The sequence below is a fragment of the Saccopteryx bilineata genome, chromosome 2, assembly GCF_036850765.1.
Source record: "Saccopteryx bilineata isolate mSacBil1 chromosome 2, mSacBil1_pri_phased_curated, whole genome shotgun sequence".
NCBI lineage: Eukaryota > Metazoa > Chordata > Mammalia > Chiroptera > Emballonuridae > Saccopteryx > Saccopteryx bilineata.
In genome coordinates, this window is record NC_089491.1 from 343,207,163 (window position 1) to 343,228,359 (window position 21,197).

The 21,197-nt window shown below is 42.4% G+C and overlaps 1 protein-coding gene across 2 annotated transcripts in view; it reads left to right on the forward strand.

The window, feature by feature from the left end:
• Positions 1-417: 417 nt before the first annotated feature.
• LOC136326478 (probable maltase-glucoamylase 2) overlaps positions 418-21,197 on the forward strand; it is a 56,473-nt gene continuing 35,693 nt past the window's right edge. Inside the window, exons 1-10 of one of the 2 annotated variants that reach the window (XM_066262477.1) lie at positions 418-476; positions 4,074-4,179; positions 8,723-8,802; positions 13,158-13,293; positions 13,426-13,535; positions 13,880-14,037; positions 14,930-15,101; positions 17,042-17,141; positions 17,887-17,999; positions 19,257-19,382. In XM_066262477.1, the coding sequence (XP_066118574.1) occupies positions 4,074-4,179; positions 8,723-8,802; positions 13,158-13,293; positions 13,426-13,535; positions 13,880-14,037; positions 14,930-15,101; positions 17,042-17,141; positions 17,887-17,999; positions 19,257-19,382 (1,101 nt within the window). In that variant the 5' untranslated portion in view covers positions 418-476. Of the gene's footprint in view, positions 677-4,073; positions 4,180-8,722; positions 8,803-13,157; positions 13,294-13,425; positions 13,536-13,879; positions 14,038-14,929; positions 15,102-17,041; positions 17,142-17,886; positions 18,000-19,256; positions 19,383-21,197 lie in introns of both variants that reach the window. The other variant, XM_066262476.1, reaches the window with a different exon arrangement.

Sequence of the window (21,197 nt, forward strand, 5' to 3'; positions counted from 1 at the left end):
CAGGCTGACGCTCTACCACTGAGCCAACCGGCCAGGGCCCATTCTTTCTAATTCAATGAATGGCTGTGTATTTTGAACTAGCCATGGATGTTGGGCGGAGTGCTCAGCATAGGAGGTACAACAGGGAAGGAGATGGATGAGACCTCAGCTCTTGAATTCTCTAGGCTCCATGGTCAGGCAAGTGAGTGTAATACTGTGTGAGAAGCAAAGGAATTAGATACAGACAGAAACACGGAAGAAACAGTCACATTAAAACTCCACTTGCCCCTTTCATTAACAGATGAAGCTTCCTCCATGTCACAGGGGAAGTGAGGGCCTTTTATGGTCTGTTGAGAAATGCATTTCTCTCCTCCAGTGGCCGTCAGTTTATAGGGCAATAAATCAATCCTGGCTACATCAGCCCAGTCACCTTTGCTCAGTGCTTCTAGAGAACCGCCGAGGGATAGAAGTGACAAATAAAACAACAGGGCTATGAGGTGAGGACTGTTTCCCATGCAGGCAGCGCTTTGAGCAAGTCGTGCGCCTTTCTCCTAGTGGCAGGTCCTCGTCTCCTTCTCTGCTAAGTGGTCTGGACAGCAGATACCTTTTTCTGGACCTGATACCTTCTTCCCTCGGCACAGACTTGGAGGAGAGGGGATGAGATAGTGCATGGAGCCACGGGCTGCCCGGAGACGAGGTGGGTGTGTGTGGGGGCAGATGCGGGGGGTCTGATGTGTGAAGTTTCTCTCTCACCGGAAGAAACTGAGGAAGGAAGAACCAGACGAGACCCCTCTGGGAGCTCAGTGAGATTGGCAAGGATGGAGGGTCAGGTGAATGTGTCTTTCCAAGCTGAGGGAAATGGCTACACAATTATGAAGGTTTTTAATAAAATCTGGCTTTTAATTGTTCAAAAATGTTTTCTGATACAGAAAAGTGGTTTCGGGCAAGGAAGGTTTCTAAGGAGGGAAGAATTTCTACCTTTAGGAATCTCCGCTCCTACCTTCTGCCCAGCTGACATAGTCCCTGTGGCAGGACAATGCCTGGGATGGTCCCCAGAGTGTGCTGAGCCTCGGGTGCTGACCTGCTCCCCCAGGAGGATGAAGGAGCTGTGGAAGGGGTACGTGCTTCTGGTTGGCAGAGGCTGGAAAGACAAGTCTCCCCATGGCGAGAAGCAAAGGAGTCTCACTGGTGGACAGTGTGTTTACTGGGTTCATGAACCATGGACTCTATATGTGAGAAACTCAACTAGGTGTTGTGAACATATAGGGTGGTCTCTCAGACTTCTTTCACCATCTGAAATTCCACCACTGGTGACTCAGCCTCTCTATCTGTAAGCTCTGGCCGTCTAGGTGATATTGTGAAGAGACTGTTCAAGTCCTAGTGTAAGAAGCGGGGCCACTCTGCTTTTGCCTCAGTAACTGACTGTGGTTAGGCACAGCTCCTTAGCCTTGGTTTGTGAAATGGGGATCTCGATGCCTGCATTCCCCTAGAAGTAAAAAGCTAACTTTTTATGAGAAGCAACAAGCATTTATTTGAGATCACAGAATTGCAATTTGGGAACATGGCTTCAAGAGGAAGCCCAAATTGTGTCCCTGTTGCAGGGTAAGGGCAAGGAGGTTTTATGGGGAAAGGAAGGGAAATTATTACATGAATGGAGGAGAGAATTTCCTGTTATTGTCAACACTGAGTCTTGTTAGCCACACAGGGCACGCTATTGATTCTAAAGAATCTCTCTAATGATCAGTCCTTGTGGGCAGGATGTCTGCTTTCCCGTTAGCTTACAAACAATTGTTTGTAGAACGATATTGCTGTGACCCAGCCTAAAGGTTATTTTGCCCAGTTCAAACATTTCAAAGGTTCAAGGGCAAGATGTATAAGGCAGTTCCCCTGGAATGGCTTTTGGCTCCATTTTAAAATGGCACCACTTATGTCAACTTTCACCCCTGCCTGATCAACTCTGGTGTAGAAATTTTATGGGAATGTAACAATACAATATAGATCTTATGGGGATTAGAGTAAACCTTTGAATAATTTCGACTAGAGGAGAGACGCCTCAGATATAGGCTAATAAGAAGGAATAAATGTATCCAACTTCAATCCCAAACCCCAAACCTAACCCCACCCCACACTGCCCCACCTTGGCAGGTTATTTGTAGGTCCTTGCTTCTCACCCCCATCTTACAATTAAGGTGCTTCTTTTCTTGGCTTATGACACATTGACCTTAAGGCTGCCTTAATTAAAAAGTTAAGCTAGGTCTGTATGAAAATACTTGTAGAAATGGTCATGGTCTTGGGCTGGGTTTGAGACAATTAGGGGCGCAGGGAAATGAAATTTAAAAGAGAAGTGAAATTTTAAAAAAGAGAGAGAAATTCTTTTGTCCACACAGATTTATAGATTGTCACTACATAAAGGTTGGTTTGGTATGTCTGGAACACAGGAGAGAGAAGAGGCTGGACAGGTGGTCATAGGGAGGTATCATGATGACCTTGATTACAAAGCTAAAGAGTTGATACCTTATCTGGAGACCCATTGAAGGCTTGACTGTAGGAGAACCACACAGCCCTCTTTATGCTTCAGAAAGATCAATGCTGCTGAGCGTGTTTGATGGACTCCAGGAAAAGAAAGAGCACAAACAGGGCACCGGTGGGCAAGCTGTGGGCACAGTTCAGGCCAGACATGGTGGCCTAACTGAAGCATTTCCAATACAGATAGAGAAGAGGGAGCAGAGTAGACAGGTTCTGAGAGACGCTCCAGACTTAACCGGTCACAGGCTGCGCGGATGAACAGGAAGAGAGAACGAAAGAAACAGAACTGACCTAGGTTTTTAAAGAAATTATGGTTCTGTTTTTCAAGGTCGGAATTATTTGAGAAGCAGCCAATTTGGTAGAACTGGCAGAGGTTGGGACTGAGGTGTTGGGGGAGATGACTTCATGTATAAATGTGTTGAATTTGGTGGAGCCTGGGGAACATCCAAGAGAGACACCCCAATAAGTAGTTGAATATATGAAGCTAAATCTCTGGGCTAGAAACCCAGGTTGTATTGACCTCAGTAGTTATACAGAGTCACCTGAGTGGAGACGATTGTTCAAGGAGAGCGGGGAGTGGACCTAAGAGAGTGATACTTGGGATGCCAGCCTCTAATGGAACAGGGCACTGCAGAGCAAACTGAAGCGGAACCAGAAATAGAGGTGAAAACCACAGAGGTTGAATGATATCAAGGAATCCAAAGGTGGGGAATTTGAAAGAGGAAGGTGTGGTTGATATGCCAGGTGACTTATACAGTGGCCATTGTATTCAGCAGCTGGTGACCTTGGCAAGAGCAGTTGCCAGACACTGAAGCCAAGCCACTAATGCAGGAGGACGCTGATGCCAACAGCGTGGAGTTATCATTTTGGAAAGCTAGCTATGAAAGGAGAAAGGAAGTTACGGTACCTAGAGAGGAACACCGAGTTTAAGAGAGTTACAATGACTTGGGGTGTATGTGTGAGGGGAAAGAGCAAATTCAGAAGGAAAGTTTGGTAGTGCAAGAAAAATGAAGGGTAACTGGTGGGACAGGATTTTTTTTTTTAACACTAATGATTTTATTTTCTTTATCATTTATCTTTAAGTACAGTTGGCATACAATCTTACATTGTTCATATTAGTTTCAGGTGTACAATAAAATGATTCGATATTTTGGTTAGGCAAGAACACTCGAGGCATTCAGTGGTCAGCAAACTCATTAGTCAACAGAGCCAAATATCAACAGTACAACGATTGAAATTTCTTTTGAGAGCCAAATTTTTTAAACTTAAACTATATAGGTAGGTACATTCCTTTTCGAGGTAGCACCCACACGTGGTCTTTTGTGGAAGAGCCACACTCAAGGGGCCAAAGAATCGCGTGTGCTCGTGAGCCGCAGTTTGCTGACCAGGTGACTAGAATGAACTTGGAGACAGTGATAAGTAGAAACAAATATTCTCTGGTGTATGTAAAGGGGAATGCAGACAATCGATGAACGCATCTTGCCAAGGAGTTCCTATTCCAATCACGATGCCTGTTTTACTCTTTTGGACTGATGGGACTTTGTGGTTTGCCTTCATACCATTATTAGATGGCGAGGAAGCTCAGCGTGTTGGAAATCCTTCTGATCACCTTCTTCCTGATTGTATTTGCCGTGGATATCATGTTGGTGCTTCTGATGGTCGGAAAGTCTTCAGGTAAGGATGATGTTGTGGCTGCTGGGTTGGAAGGACTGGCAAAGAAGTCCCTTCTGGATGGCAAAGAAATTATTTCTTCACTCTTCGGCATGCCACCACATTGCACTGTTTACCATTCAAGTTGGTCTCCAAAGGAGGTGTGCTCTTTTTCTGCAACTAAACCTTGAATGCTAGTGATAGGGTCTCTCAAGTCCCGTTTGATGCAATTTTAACAAGGTGCACGATTAGGCTCATCAAATGCCCATTTTTCAACCCAGGAGAAAGCACGGTTGAGGTAACAGTGCCCAGTCCCGTTATGCAGTGGAAAAGGAGATGAGGTGACTGTGAAGCTGCAGGCTGATGCACTTGACCCACATATATCAATTACATTCAGCCTCTAACCCATATTCTACTTGGACTAGCTATGATTTCTCCACGATACTGTTGAAACTGTTTTCTCTCTCTCATAGAAACATCCAACAGAATGCCTTCTCTCCCATACACACATTATACTCAAGAGAAGATGTGTAATACAGAATTTTCTTCTCAATTCAAGTGGAATTGGAGGTATATTCTGCTTAATAAAGCTCACTTTGTAAATGTAGATTAAGCATGTGGTTAAAAGAAATTTGTTCTGAGAGCAGAACCCTAGCTACTAATCTCTTCACCACTATCCACAGTAAATATTACGGCACTTTCTAGGAACAACAATGACTTTGAAAGATGCTTTGGAAACCATTGATCTAAACAACTTTGGGCTTATTACTGCTTTTTTTTCCTATAAAACTTTTTTTTGGATAGCAGTTCCCATGAGATTAGTATCCAGTGTACATGAATAAGTAGTTTCTTTATGTAACACCAACTTAGACTTTCACACCTGCATTCATTTTAAGCCACACTCTTTTTTTTTTTTTTTTTTTTACAGAGACAGAGAGAGAGTCCGAGAAAGGGATAGACAGGGACAAACAGACAGGAACGGAGAGAGATGAAAAGCATCAATCATCAGTTTTTCATTGCGCGTTGCAACACCTTAGTTGTTCATTGATTGCTTTCTCATATGTGCCTTGACCGCGGGCCTTCAGCAGACCGAGTAACCCCTTGCTGGAGCCAGCGACCTTGGGTTCAAGCTGGTGGGGTTTTGCTCAAACCAGATCAGCCCACACTCAAGCTGGTGACCTTGGGGTCTCGAACCACTGCGCCACCACCTGGTCAGGCTTAAGCTACACTCTCAATTCATGCGTCATAGTTTCAATTTTAGCTGTTTTACATCATGGAGTTTGTCCCTATGTGTTTTTTGACGATATTTCCATGAGTTGAAAAATGTTTTAATTATTATTATTATTTATTTGTGATAAGAACACTGAATGGGAAATGTACCCTCGTAACCGGTGTTTTAGTGTTTAACACAGCATTGTTATCTATGGGCACAGTTTTGTACGTCCATTCATTCTGCATAGCTGAAATGTTATCCATGTTAATTAGCAACAACTCGTTTTCCCCAGCCCTTGGCAACTATCATTCTGTCCTTTGCTTCTGTAACTTTGATTGTTTTAGATATAGCATGTAGGTAGGAATCGTACAGGACTTGTCCTTCTGTGCCTGGCTTATTTCACTTGCCATAATGTCTGCAAGCTTCATCCAAGTTGTTAAAAAATGGCCCAACTTTTAAAATATTTAAAATCTGGATAATAGTCCAGTTAATGTCATAATAATATTTTATTTTTCTACTCTGTTTTCTTTACCCAGAAATGGTAAATGATGCACCAATTCGCATCATTCCCACTGTTAGTATACAACGGTTCCAATTTCTCCACATCCTCACCAATTCTTGTTGTCTTTTGTTTTCTGTGTAATAGCCACCCTAACAGATGAGCTAACCTCTCACTGTGGCTTTGATTTGAACTTCCCTGATGATTAGTGATATCGAGCATCTTTTTTAATACCTGTAGGCCATTTGTATGTCTTCTTTGGAGAAATGTCAGTTCAAGTCTTCAACCCATTTTTTTAAACAGGTCATTCATTTATGGGTTTGTTGTTTTTTTTTTTTGCTGTGGCGTGATGGGAGTTTCTTATATATTTTAGAAATTGATCCTTTCAGATATATGTTTGGCACATATTTGCTCCCATTCCTTAGGCTGCCTTTTCATTGTATTGATTGTTTGTTTCTGGTGTGCAGAAGTTTTTTAGTTTGCTGTAGTCCTATTTGTCTACTTTTGCTTTTTTTTTTATTAAGTGAGAGCTGGGGAGGCAGAGAGACAGACTCTGCATGCACCCTGACTAGGATCCACCCGGCAAGCCTCTTATAGGGCAGTGCTCTGCCCACGTGGAGTTGCTGCTCCATTGCTTGGCAACCAAGCTATTTTTAGCACCTGAGATGAGGCCATGGAGCCATCCTCAGAATCCAGGGCCAAATTACTTGAACCATTTGAGCTATGGTTGCAGGAGGGGAAAAGAAAGAGATAGATAGAGAGAGAGAGAGGGAGAGAGAGAGAGAGAAGGGAAAGGGAAGTGGTGGTAGTCACTGTTGCCTCAGACTTCAGATGGGGTTTGGGTGGTGGATGCTCATGGAGCCCATGGAACCAGATCCTACTTCTAACACTGCTATATGGAAGGAGAGTGAGTTTCACAATGGCGATAGAGACTAATGTAAGACTAGCCGAGGCTGAGTGAAGGTCTTTATTTCAAGTAGGGACAATAATAGCTTCTGAATTTACCTCACAGATTGTGAGTATAAAAACCCCCCTCAAAACTAAAAAAACAAATAAACAACGAAAAAGTGGAACAACTGGATATTCATATGTAAAAAGGCAATGTTGGATCCCTACCTGCATCATACATGAAAATTAACTCAGAATGAATCAAAGGTTAGAATTTAAAAGCCAAAAATATAAAACTCTAGGAAGAAAATGTAGGTGTAAATATTTGTGACCTTGTGTCAGGCAATAGTTTCTTAGATATGACACCCCAAACATAGCAACCAAAGAGAAAAAAAAAGCAAGTTGAACTGGAAACTTGAAAAATTTTGTGCTTCAAAGGACACTATCAAGGAAATATAAAGACAACCCATTGAATGGGAGAAATATTTGCAAATGGCATATCTGATAATGGTCTAGTGTTTAGAATATATAAGGAAATCTTACAATTAAAAAAAAACACCCAGTTTTTAAAAATGAGCAAAGGATTTGAACAGACATTTCTTCATTTGCAAAAACTCAATAAACCATGAAGAGATATTTGGTATTATCGCTATTTTGGAAAACGCAAGACAAATGAAATATCCTTCCTACTCTTATAAAAAATACAGACAATAAAAGTGTTCTCAAAGATGTGGAAAAAGTAGGACACTTACACATTGCTAGTGGGAATAAAAAATGGTGCAGCCACTTTGGAAAAAAGTCTGGAAGTTCCTCAAAAAGTTGGAGTTAACCATCTTACTTAGCAAACCCACTTCCAGGTATATCAATAAGATCATTTAAAACCCATCCACACAAAAAGTTGTATGTGAATGTTCATAGCAGAATTCTGCATAACAGTCAAAAAGTGGAGACAACCCAAATGTACATTAACTGATGTGTAGATTTAAAAGTGTTATATGTGCCTGACCTGTGGTGGCACAGTGGATAAAGCATCAACCTGGAGGTCACAGGGTTCAAAACCCTGGGCTTGCCTGGTCAAGGCACATATGGAAGTTGAGGTTTTCTGGTCCTCCCTTTCTCTCTCTCTCTCTCTCTCTCTCTCTCTCTCTCTCTCTCTCCCTCTCTAAATTGAATAGATAAAATTAAAAAATATATTAAAATTGTTATATCCATACAATGGAATATGATTCATCCATAGAAAAGAAATGAAGTTACTGTTATGTACCGTCACATGGATGAACCTTGAAAACATTATGCCAAGAGAAAGAAGCCAGACACCAACGGTTATGTATTTTATGATTTTGCTCATATGAAATGTTCAGAACAGACAGATCCATAGAGACAGACAATAGATTAGTGTTGACCAGGGACTGGGAGGAGAGGGGAAAGGTATAACGACTAATGAGGATGTGATTTCTTTTGGGGTGATAAAAATGTTGAAAATAGATAGCAGTGATAGCATAACTTTATAAAATTCTCCAAAACTGCCGAATTGCACATTTTAAAAGGGTGAATTCTATGGCATGTGATTTATATTTCAATAAAAACCAACCAATTGCCTGACCTGTGGTGGCGCAGTGGATCAAGCGTCGACCTGGAACGCTGAGGTCACCGGTTCAAAACCTGGGCTTGCCTGGTTAAGGCACATATGGGAGTTGATGCTTCCTGCTCCTCCCCCCTTTTCTCTCTGTCTCTCTCTCTCTCTGTCTCTCTCTCTCTGTGTCTCTTCTCTAAAATGAATAAAAAATACCAAACAAACCAAACCAAAAACAAATGTGTTGATCACTCAAAGACTGTCTATGAAGGTAGACACCAGCTGCTGGTGATCTTTGGCTGGAAACCTGGCTGAGAGCCCTGCACTGCCTGCTCCCTCCTGGAACTGTGCATGTGCTGCAGATGTGTAACTCTGTTTTCTAATTCCTGTGCAGGTGCTTCATTTACTTCACAGTGCTCAGCGAACCCCGTATCAGAAAGGATAGACTGCGCACCTGGCAAGGCAGTGGCAAAGGTCAGAGAAATGGGCTCCCCGCTGTTGGCCTGCTGGGTTTTATTTACCAGAAATAAGTATTTGAAATGGGGGGTGGAGTGGGTAATGGGACTCTGGTGTGTTTGGAGTTCTCTCTTTCTTGCCTTACTAAGCAACGGCACTACGGAGGTGAGGGAGGATGGGGAGGGTAAAGGGAAGAGGAGAGGAGGAGGAACTAACGAGAGTGTTGGCCCATGGGTCTCCAGTCCGGCATGAAGGGAGAGTTCCCAGTGTGGTTCAGCATGTCATGGGTGCAATTCCAAGGGTAACCATGGAAAGGTTGTCAGGAGGTGAGACAGACCACGCATCCTTTGAGAACAGAAGCCATCAAGCACATATGGGTGACCCAGTCTCTTGGTGAACTCAAGTGACTTGTTATAACAAGAGCCTTCTGGAATTGTGTTGTTGGCAAGAGATCCTAATGAATATTGTGCTAAAGAACATAGAGTTCCTCCCTGAATAGCTTCTGCAAGAATATCAGCTATTTGAGCCATGCTAGGTTTACGATAGTTTGGGTGGAAAATAATACAATAATTAATAAATAGTATGACAGAAATAAACCCCACATTTCGTGTACTCACAACCGAAAACCTACATTTGCTCCGCCCTGTGTGTCTCTCACAGGTTTGACTGTTGGTTTCTAGGGTACTGGTTATGGCTTAAAACTGAAATAGGGATGTTATGGCAGACTGCGTGCAAAAGTAATTGTGTTTAGCTGAATGTACTGGATCTCTTGCCTTATAAATTTTTATAGAGGTCTGCAGACTTTGGAACAATTTATGGCCATGAAACTAACCTTTTGGACTTTACAGCCCTCAGTTTCAGCGGTAGCAGAAGTCCTTACTGTCTGCCTCTGACCGAGGATATTCAGTTATCCAGAGGTTTCCCAACACCCCCAAACTCTCTCTTTTTCTATCTGAAGAGGATGGAGCAGGGATATACTTTACATATATGGAGAAGAAGTAGATACATTTAAGAAGACTTATGGTCGTATTGTGATAGCTTTGTTTATACAGGTAGTAGGCATGGAACATTGATTTAAGTTCTACTCTTGTGGTTTTTCAGACCAATTACAACAAGTGTTAGCATCTAAAATACTTGTCAGCCACTATACCTTTTCCATATGAGTAGCATCATGACATATTCTTTGTTTTGTTTTATTTTTTTGTCACACAATTTGTGTGATGTATTCTTTTAATAAGAAAGATTCAGATATTGTGGTTATGCACAGAATAAAACGGGAGAGCCCTATTCATTCATAAAGCTTCCTCCACCCCAAAATTACCCTATCCAGAATTAACCAATGGCTTGATGTGTGTTTTTTCTCTTGAGCTTTCTAAGCTTTTGCATGTATATTTACATATTTTGCACATATACTTATGTATTTTTGTTTTGTTTTAACACAGATTTGATTATACTGTATATGTTAGTTTATAAGTTGCTTTTTAAGTTAAGTCATTTAAATTTACCACATAATTATATATTTTTAAATGTTTGCTTCTGTTGAGATGGTCACACAGTTGATTGTCTTTTGTCAATGTCATAAATTACATGCAAAGATTCCTTCATCTTGAACCATTCCAGCTTTCGTTTGATGTCTTTCACTTGGCTAGGATGCATTGATTATTTTCAATGCACTGATGAATTCAAATATTACCTTTAATTAAAATTTTATACCTCATGCTTTTAAATAGAATTGGCTTACTATCCAGTTTTTGCTTGTTTATTTGGACTTCCCTTGCCTGGTTTATTGCCAGAATTCTTCAGATTTAATAAAATGAGTCAGGAAAGTTTTCACATTTTCTTATGTCCTGAAAAGATATCATCATATAATATGAGCATATTCTATTCCCCAAGTTATCTGGGCAAGATATCTTTTATTTTTTTAAGTGAGAGAGGGGAGACAGAGAAACAGACTCCTGCATGCACCGTGACCAGGGTCCACCCAGCAAGCCCCCTACAGGTGATGCTTTGCCCATTTAAGGCCGTTGCTCGGCAATTGAGCTATTTTTAGTGCCCGAGGCAAGGCTCCACAGAGCCATACTCACTGTCTGGGGCCAATGCACTTGAATCAATTGAGCCATGGTTGCAGGAGGGGAAGAGAGAGGGGGGAGAGAGAGAGAAATGGAGAGGGAGGGGTGGAGAAGCAGATGGTTGCTTCTTCTGTGTGCCCTGACCTAAAATTGAAACTGGTACATCCACACCCAGACAATGCTCTTCCACTGAGCCAACAGGCCGGGGAAAGATATCATTTTTTTTAAGGGAAATATCTTTGACTACTTCTTATAATTTCCCATGGCTACTGATCCTTTCAAAGTTTTCTATCTCCTCTCATCTAATTTTCATTCTTTAATTTTTTTACTATCTAAAGATTCAAATTACAATTTCACCTTTATTGGCAAATGTATATACACACAGTTGGCTCATAATTTTTGTGTTAAAAAAAAGAAATCAAGTATGTATTCATCGTCATTTCTTATATTTATTTCTAATCATTTTTGTCTCCCTCTCTTTTTGTCAAAATAGGATTTTTAATAAGACATATTCATATTTCTTTGATATTTTATAAGAGTCTTCTTTAGATTTATTGATCTGCCAAACTAAAAGCAAAACATGTCCGCATATGATAGGAGCTGTCAGTGTGGAATTATAGCGGAAATTGATATGTATACCATTTGAATGTAATAGAACATCTCAAAATATGTATTCATATTTTCATTTATGTGCACTTAAATTTAGTTTATAAGAAAAGTGACATTTCAAATCAGTAGTGGAAACAAGGTCTATTTACTAATGATGGCATCTGTATTTCAGGAAGTTTATAACATTTAAATTTAAGTTTAGGGTATTCCAATTTACCACATTGTCTATTTTACCATATTGCATATTTTACTGTTTTATAATAAATTTGTATTTTTTTCTTAATGACATTTCTGTCACTTCATGCAAATTTAGTTGGGTGAAGAGGTGGGTGCCTGTGTTTATTTCAACATTTTGATTCCATTTGCCATCTACTTAATTTATTATAACAAAACAATTTTTATTAATATAAGTTCTTCTGCAAGTTGTAGGACCTTTAGAAAACACATCTCACCAAATAATGGTACTTTTTTAAAAATCCATAACCAACCCACTCTGAGAAGTCACACATAATTTATTTTGGTCTTAGGAATTTTTCTAATGTCACCCTCTGTCCGAGTTCTATCTTAAGTTTCTTGTATTTTCCTTTGTGGTACTTTTCTTACCTTTCAGAAATGTGTTTCTTCATGCCATGTTATTAACCATTTCTACAACTCTTCCCCGTGAGAAAGTCCAGGCTGCTTGGTTCTCTGGGATGGAGGTCCCTTGTCTGCCTCCAGCCTCATTTCCCTCACTCCATGTTCTCGGCACTTGAACTTGTGTTTGTTTTTGTTTTGTTTTGTTTTCTGAGTCTGTCATGCATGGCTGCTTTCTCTACTTGAAATATTGCTCAAGGCCCTGGCCGGTTGGCTCAGCGGTAGAGCGTCGGCCTGGCGTGCGGGGGACCCGGGTTCGATTCCTGGCCAGGGCACATAGGAGAAGCGCCCATTTGCTTCTCCACCCCCACCCCCTCCTTCCTCTCTGTCTCTCTCTTCCCCTTCCGCAGCCAAGGCTCCATTGGAGCAAAGATGGCCCAGGCGCTGGGGATGGCTCCTTGGCCTCTGCCCCAGGCGCTAGAGTGGCTCTGGTCGTGGCAGAGTGACGCCCGGAGGGGCAGAGCATCGCCCCCTGGTGGGCAGAGCGTCGCCCCTGGTGGGCGTGCCGGGTGGATCCCGGTCGGGCGCATGTGGGAGTCTGTCTGACTGTCTCTCCCTGTTTCCAGCTTCAGAAAAAAAAAAAAAAAAAAGAAAGAAATATTGCTCAAGTCTAAGCCCCTTCATGCATTAGGACTGAACTGACCTTTCACCCGCCTGGACACCTCCCCCCCCCACCCCCACCCCCAGCCCACTGGCAGCCTTCTAGGCTGGGTCCAAGGCCTGGTGTGGTCCCTTGAGCCCTTGGGCATGCTCTGTTGGAGCACTGGTCTCCTCATTCTGTAATTGTCTGGGTTTACTACGAGACTATAAGTTTGCCCAGGGCAAGGACTGTGTCTTATTTCTCTATACTGTATTCTTAGTTCCTTATCTAGTAGGTAATAAATGCCTATTGGCTGGCTGGCTAAATATATAAATAACAAAATAAAAGAATGAATAAGTGACTGAAAGTCATTATGAGCTGTTGTAAACACTTGGGGAAAAATATGGTTATGAATAAATAGACATATAATAGACTTTCCTTCCTTCATTTCATATGATGCTTACTCCGTGCTTTTGTTACAGGAGGCCTGCATAAAGCAATACAGGTGCTGCTGGGGGCCTGTGGCAAACATTGATGTCCCGAGGTGCTTCTTCCCCAGGAACTGGGGCTATGAGGTCCTCAGTAAAGACAGCCCTGGCCTGAGAAACACAAGCACAGGTGAGCACTGTGCTCCCCAACAACTCTTTATGACCAGGTAAGTTAACTGCAAAATAAAGGCTACACGTTCCCTTTTCTTTCTCTCTCTCTTTCATTCTTTCCTTCTGCTCCCCCCCCACTCTACATTCCCAGGGTTCACTGCCAGGTTGGAAAGGTTGCAGTACACATCTCTGTTTGAAAATCACATCAGCAATGCCCTCTTCACAGCTGAATATCAGACGCCCAAACGTCTACGGTTCAAGGTCGGTTTGGTAGTTATCCTTGACTATACCTCAGAAGAGAGCAGGTCCCATACACCAGGTTCAGATCACGCTCTTTTATGCAATCTCACAGGGGTGTGGAGGCAGACTAGACCTCTGGGACTCTGCAAGTGTCTCCGGATTTCATGGGCAGGCTAATTTTTATTTGAAGGGGGAACACGTGATTGAGTTGTTGTTGTTTTTTTTTCCTTCCAAACCACGTGATCCGGAACAAGGAGAAGCTATTCTCATGGGGTGGGGGAGCTGTGTGGGAGTGAGAATATGTTGTAGCTCTACAAGGAAGTGGTATTATCAGGAGGTATCTCTTCTTTTTTTTTTATATATAGATCACTGATTATGATAAAATCCGTTATGAAGTCCCCCATGAAAATATTGAGTCACTTAATAGGACTGCTCGGGCCACCTCTTTGAACTATGACATCCAGGTGACTGAGAAGAAACCCTTCAGATTCAAAATAATGAGGAAGAGCGACCAAAGAGTCTTGTGAGCTTTTCAACACTTTTTGCATGTCTTTGAATACACAGTCCCATCATTGTCCGTTCAGACCTCCTGTGGGTGGGCGGTCAGGTCAGCTAAGTGTGATCGGGAAATGTGTGAACCACAGAAAAATGTCAGAGCTTTCAGTGCAAATCTTTAACACTGTTACTCTGTTACGATTACAGACAAAAAATACAAAAACCAAAAAACAAACAAAAAAAACCCCAATAAACAAAAAACTTATAATGTGCTGGTTTTCTGAGTTATAGAAATAGCCTTGCGGTTCACGTATGTTATGAAATTCGGCATTTCACCCTTTTGGATGAGCATTCGCACTGGAACTCAACTTCACTGTTTACCATTCCAAAGTATTATTTCCTAAGAAACTTACCACCATGCACCTAATGGCAGCCTCCACTTAAACCACAAACTGTGCTGGAGAAAATACAGGAACGAGTGTCAGTCAAACCTGTATTCAAATCCTGGTATGAGCCGATGACCAGCCAGCTCAGTGACACGAGGCACAGTACCTCACGATCTTGGTCTCAGTTTCCTTGTCCATAGAAAGGGAATCAAAACATCCCTTGTTGCTACGTGTACCGGGGTCATGTTTCTAAAGCACCCGGTGGGTTTTATACATAGAACAGGTGCACAGAAAATGCATGGTCATGCCTGCTCCTCCCATAATCATCCCGCTTGAGTTTCTGGTATTACATCCCCAGTGCTCAGCTCCTCTAGAATTATAGAATCGTAGACGCCCTAGAAGGGCCATCTTCAAATGCATGGTAATGGATGGCAAGACCTAGAACGACTATTCTCAGAGTGTACAGAACAAGGAGCAGATGGTTTCCTGGCAGAGAGAGCGTCTGATGACTCTCGCTCTTATTCCGTGGCCCAGGTTGGACACGAGCATCGGGCCCCTCGTGTACACTGACCAGTACCTGCAGCTGTCTTTTCGACTGTTCAATACCACCGTGTATGGGCTGGGAGAGCACGTGCACCAGCGGTACCGCCACGACATGGCCTGGAAGACGTGGCCCATCTTCACCCGGGATGCCACCCCCACCAAGGTGAGGGCCCTCCCTCCTGATGGCTCACAGTGACGCATGCCTTCGTGCCTTCTCAGAAAGTAGCCTGCAGAGTGAGGTGAACTATAAAGTAACCTGCAGGGTGACATCTATTTACTGTTTGGCCCAATTTACATCTGTTTGTGTAGCAGAGTACTTGTCCTTGAGGTCTGTAAGCTCATGATACTAACGTATCAATTTTTAAAAACATTTCGCTTTTTATTTTTTATTTTTTTATTTTTTTTACAGAGGCAGAGATAGACAGGGACAGACAGACAGGAACGGAGAGAGATGAGAAGCATCAATCATCAGTTTCTCGTTGCACATTGCGACTTCTTAGTTGTTCATTGATTGCTTTCTCACATGTGCCTTGACCATGGGCCCTCAGCAGACCGAGTAACCCCCTGCTGGAGCCAGCGACCTTGGGTCCAAGCTGGTGAGCTCTTTGCTCAAGCCAGATGAGCCCGCACTCAAGCTGGCGACCTCGGGGTCTCGAACCTGGGTCCTTTCGCATCCCAGTTCGATGCTCCATCCACTGCGCCACCACCTGGTCAGGCAACATTTCGCTTTTTAAAAAAGTATCATTTAATGACTATATTATAGCCAGTTTGCCTCCCTTCTTCCTTCTCTCCCCCCTTTTACCCTCCTTCCCTCCCTTCCTCCTTCCCTCCCTTTCTTCTTTCCTTTCTTTTTTTTCTTTTCCTCCCTCCTTATTTCCTCTTAACATTTTAAATTTACTCTGTATTCTCTGCAAGTGCTGATGCCATGACTTCCCTGTCTATAATTTTAAAGCTGGCCTGATTTCGCAGAGGTCTGCCGGCTTCTCTGTGTTACACACCATGCTGAATCTCCTCCTCCTCTCCTGAAATTGACGGCAATGCATGCCTCACCCTGCGTACCAAGGGCCCACTGTGCAACACTATACAGGGAGCTTCCCTAGAGCGTTCTGTGTATTATAAACTCATAGCCTCTATTCCTACATCACTTACAATGATACACATTACGTTTTATTATATATCAGTGCTCTCATGACATGTCAGAGCCCTGTGACAGTTCCAGTATATCTTTTTCATTTTTAAAAACTGTAAACTATGCTACTACCTAATATGTGTTAATTATAGAAAAAAATTAGAAGATACAGTTAAGCATAAGGAAGACATGCAAAATTTCTCCTAAGACTATCATCTTCTGCTTGCATTTTTATGATATGTAATGGCAAATGTTTTCTGATTTTTTTTTTTACTTTATTCTCCCTGTTTATATTTATTACAGGACTTTTAAAAAATTTTATTTAGGAAATTAAATTTAAAAGGGTGACAGTGATCAATAAGAGCACATAGGTTTCAGGTAAACATCTCTATAGCATTTGAACTGTTGATTATTTTCCAATTTTTAAAAACATAACTTGACTGAGGTATAACTTATATATCATAAAATTCACTTGTTTTGAGGGCAATGCAATGGTTTTAGTATATTGACTGAGTTGTGCAATCGTCAACAACTTAGTTTTAGGACAATTTTCATCTCCCCATTAAGGTCTACCATACCCTGTTACACTTGATTCCTATTTTCACTTCTGCCTCAGACCATCGCTAATCTATTTCCTGTCTCCATAGATTTGACTTTCCTGAACATTTCATGCAAGTCAATCACGCCATACATGATCCTTCGTGCCTACTGCTTTCACTTCGCATAACATTGATGAGATCTGCTCATGCAGTAGCATGTGTCAGCATTTCACTTCTTATTATTACTTGGAGTCTTCCATTGTGGGGCTGTACCATGCCCACACGTTGATGTTACACCATTTTAATACCTTTTTGGGACAACACTAACTACGTCAAGTGTTGACCAAGTACGTGCTGCGTGTGGCTTTTGACTTTCGTTTTGGGTGATAAAACATTTTAAACGTACCCTGTTATTTCTTGTCGTTTGGTTGACAGGACGCGATGAATCTGTACGGCGCTCACACATTCTTCTTGTGCCTGGAGGACATCAGTGGCTCCTCTTTCGGGGTTTTTCTGATGAACAGCAATGCCATGGGTAGGATGCATCTCCTCATCTCGGCAGGAACATGTCTCGGGATGCCACTTTCATAAAAATGACTCGCGTGGTGACATCACTGTTTAAGGGAAGGCGTATTGGACCTCCTAGCGTCTGTAGGAACCGGAAAGAGAATGTAGGGTAACCTCTCTACAATTCCAGTTCGCGCTGAAAGCTACTTTTATGGAAAACTGCTCGCGCGGTCTCTTTTCATGTAAAGTTTCCCATAATTTTTGTAGATGATAGGATTCATTGATAAACATGTTCCGGAGGCACCTGTAGACATCAACATGTAAACTGTGCTGTCCACACAGAGGCTGTTTCTCATAGCCCCACCCCTGCCCCACTCCGGAGTCTTCCTCCTCCAGCTTCTGGACGAATGGTGCTTTAATAAGGGGTTTTTAATTTTTATTTTTAATTGGAGTTAAAATCATCTAATAAAGTTTAAAACATTTTTTGATTAAATCACTAGAAAATCCCATACATTTGTAATTTTAGATGGCCAGATAGAAATAGAATGTGTTCTTCTTTCTCTTAAAAAAAAATAATCGATCAATTCTTCGTTGGTGTTGTACTCATTCACTATTTTGATAAGCGTCAGCAGTCAGATAAAGGAACAGGTGTGATTTTCAGCTCTCTCAGAAATGAGACTGAGACTGTTTTGATCGGCTCGGGTATTTAAATTCTGGAGGAGAGTATATTTGCAAGTATGGAATGCTAATGGCTCTCATTTTAATCCTCCCAGAGGTCACCCTTCAGCCTGCTCCCGCGATCACTTACCGCATCATCGGGGGCATATTTGACTTTTACGTCTTCCTGGGAGACACCCCGGAGCAGGTGGTTCAGGAGTATCTGGCGGTAAGGCTCTGGGAAACAGACAGTCGTTATGTATGGCTGCTACTGCATACGCTTATTGTAAATCAGCCCGAGAAAAACAGAACGTGTGGGACTATGAGTCTTTCATTCACCATATGTTTACTTGGATGCACATTTATCAAATGCCTTCAGCGTGCTAACAGGGCACCGTGCAAGGCTTGAGACATGCAGAACTAAACCAGGCTTTATGCTGTTTCCCGGCAACTCACACACCACCCGTGTGTGGTCCTTCCAAAGATCTGAGGCCTCAGTTCAGCAGAGTTCACCCATTCATTCAATAAATTAAAAATGGAGCAAAAAGAAACCAGGCGAAAGGAAGTGTGCTACTTACCTTTGACTCAGCCTGGGGGATAGGAAGGAATTCAGACACCATTTGGCTATACTTCCTCCTTTGTAGATGAAAAAGCCCAGGAATGGAAAACCAAAGTGATTTGTTCAAGATGACATATCAAGGGGTCACACAGTCCCAGGGACCAGCAAATTCATAATTAAATAGGGGAAATGTGACAACCTAAAATAATTATCACTGGAAACACCTTGTAATAAATGCCATTAGTGAGGTGCAGATAAACTGAATGGGATGTCAGAAGCATGAAGGAAAGCACCCCGCTGAGGGGACCATCCAGTGGGAGCACAGGGGCTCTTAGGGAACCGTGCAGGGCAGGACGCTATCTGGGATCATCTCAGAATGTTGGCCTTCGTCACCTGCAGACTTGGATTTTAATCTTATTTCAGTATTTCTTCGCCCATCCCACTTGTAACCCTATCAGTCCTTATTCCCTTATCCTTAGCACATACAACTATCTGAAATTCTATTAGACTTTTAGGTATTTCCTTTAAGCTCTGTGCAAACAGAACTGTGTTTGTTTTACACCTCCGTATCCCAAGTGCCGATATTGGCACTTGTCCTATTGTGAACACTCAGAAGATGTTTATTGTGTGAATAAATGTTACTTTCTCCGCCACCCCCACCTCCAGGAGATGACTCTGTTATGTAAGCATTTTATGCAAATCCCATGGTTCTCTGGTGGTGCAGCTGTCTCTGGACCTGCATGTAGTACTTGATAAAGATGTGAGTTGTAGAATTTTTCAGATTATCTCAGGCTATTCCTCTTGGCTCTGTTATGTTAGATCTGAGAATGTAACAGAAAATGAAATGGAGACCAAGTTGTCTGTGTTGGACATGGTGCAACCAATGGTGTTTACTCTAAATGTTTAGACAATTCTTTATCTTTCTAGCTCATTGGACGACCATTCATGCCTTCCTACTGGAATCTTGGGTTCCAGCTGAGTCGCAGGAATTACGGTAACATCATGGAATTGAAGAAGGTTGTAAAACGAACTCAGGAAGCTAAGATCCCATATGTAAGTTGGAACTTCTCTTATCATGCATAAGATGCCATTTCCTATTTTTAATTTTTTTGTATCTAATTCAATTTATCAGGAAAAATGCAGATAGATAGATAGATAGGTAGATGGGTGGATGGTTGGATAGATTGACCGACAGACACAACTACTGTCATAAATCTGCAAACTTAATTACCTATGTCATCAGGAGAAGAGCCCAGTGATGGAGTCAGATGGGTGTGATTTTGAATTTTAGCTTTTCCTCTTCCTTGCTGTATGCAATGTTGGGCTGGTTAATTACCACCTCTGTATCTTAATTTCCTTATATATTTTTGATTTAGTGAGAGGAGAGAAGGCAGAGACAGACTCCCGCATGCCCCGTGACCAGGATCCACCTGACAAGCCCACTAGGGGGCGATGCTCTGCCCATCTGGGGCCCTTGCTCCATTGCAACCAGAGCCATTTGTATCTGAAATGGAGGTCATGGAGCCATCCTTAACGCCCAGGACCAGCTTGCTCCAATTGAGCCATGGCTGCAGGGGGGGGGGGAGGAGAAAGAGAGAGAGAGAGAGACAGAGAGAAGTGAGAGGGGGAGAGGTGGAAAAACAGATGGGTGCTTCTGTGTGTCCTGACCGGGAATCAAACCTGGAACATCCACACGCTAGGCTGACACTCTACCACTGAGCCAACCAGCCAGGGCTTAGTTTCCTTCTTTATAAAATGAAAATCTAAGACATACTCTGGTGTGAAGCAGGCCACACAGCTGTGGAGGACATCTGGGCTCTCATGACTACCCAGTATTAAAGCAGAGGGAGCTGCCTTGGCAACAGGCCACAGCCACCCTCTCCTTTTATAAGTCAGAGCCCGTAATGCATGACGACATGGGGGACACTTACAGGTACTTAGAAGACCTTCATATGTCTTTAAAGTGCAAGGCAGATTGGAACTAAAGAGCCTGTGGGGTCAAAGAGTCTATCGCCAAAGCCCCAGTTGACCCCGGCCCCACCTGCTCCTGCATGTGACCTTGGGAATCATTTAACCCCTTCATATTTTAATCTTCTCACTAAAATTAATAACCACTCTTCACAGGTTGGTATGTAAACACAAGAATAATGTGTGTATGAGAGTTTGGTTAATTAAAACTCTGTCCCTTTGTCATTTATATTATTTAATTTTTAAATTATTTTAAAAAAATTATTGGGTTTATGTGGTTCGCCAACCCATGTAGACAACTCAATATAACACCATTTATACACCACATCATTCCCCCCATTAATCTTTGTTAAAATTGTTACCCTGGAAGTTTTATAAGATGAGAAAACTCTTATGATATTTCTAGCTTGATGTCCAGGGTCCAAGTTAGTACATTGTTATAACGTGACTCAAAGTCTCATTCAAACAAACTTTTAAAGATTGCCTGTTTTATTTCAAACATCTAAGCTCTCACACTGCCTGGATAAAGAAGACACAGTTCTCACCTCAGGTTCCTCCCTATACCTTGCAACAGGCATCCATCAAGGCAAAAAGATAAAACCACAGCCTAAGAGCCCCTTCATCTTTCAGGAAGGTCTTATTTACTCCTAGGAAGGAGTTAGGTCCTGGAAAGTCCAGGCTCATTAAGAAATCCAGCTTTAGGCCTGACCAGGCGGTGGCACACTGGATAGAGCATCGGACTGGGATTCAGAGGACCCAAGTTCAAAACCCGAGGTCACTGGCTGGAGTGCGGGCTCACCAGCTTGAGCACAGGGTCATTGGCTTGAGCATGGGATCATAGACATGACCCCAAGGTCACTGGCTTGAGCCCAAAAGTTGCTGGCTTGAAGCATAGGGTTG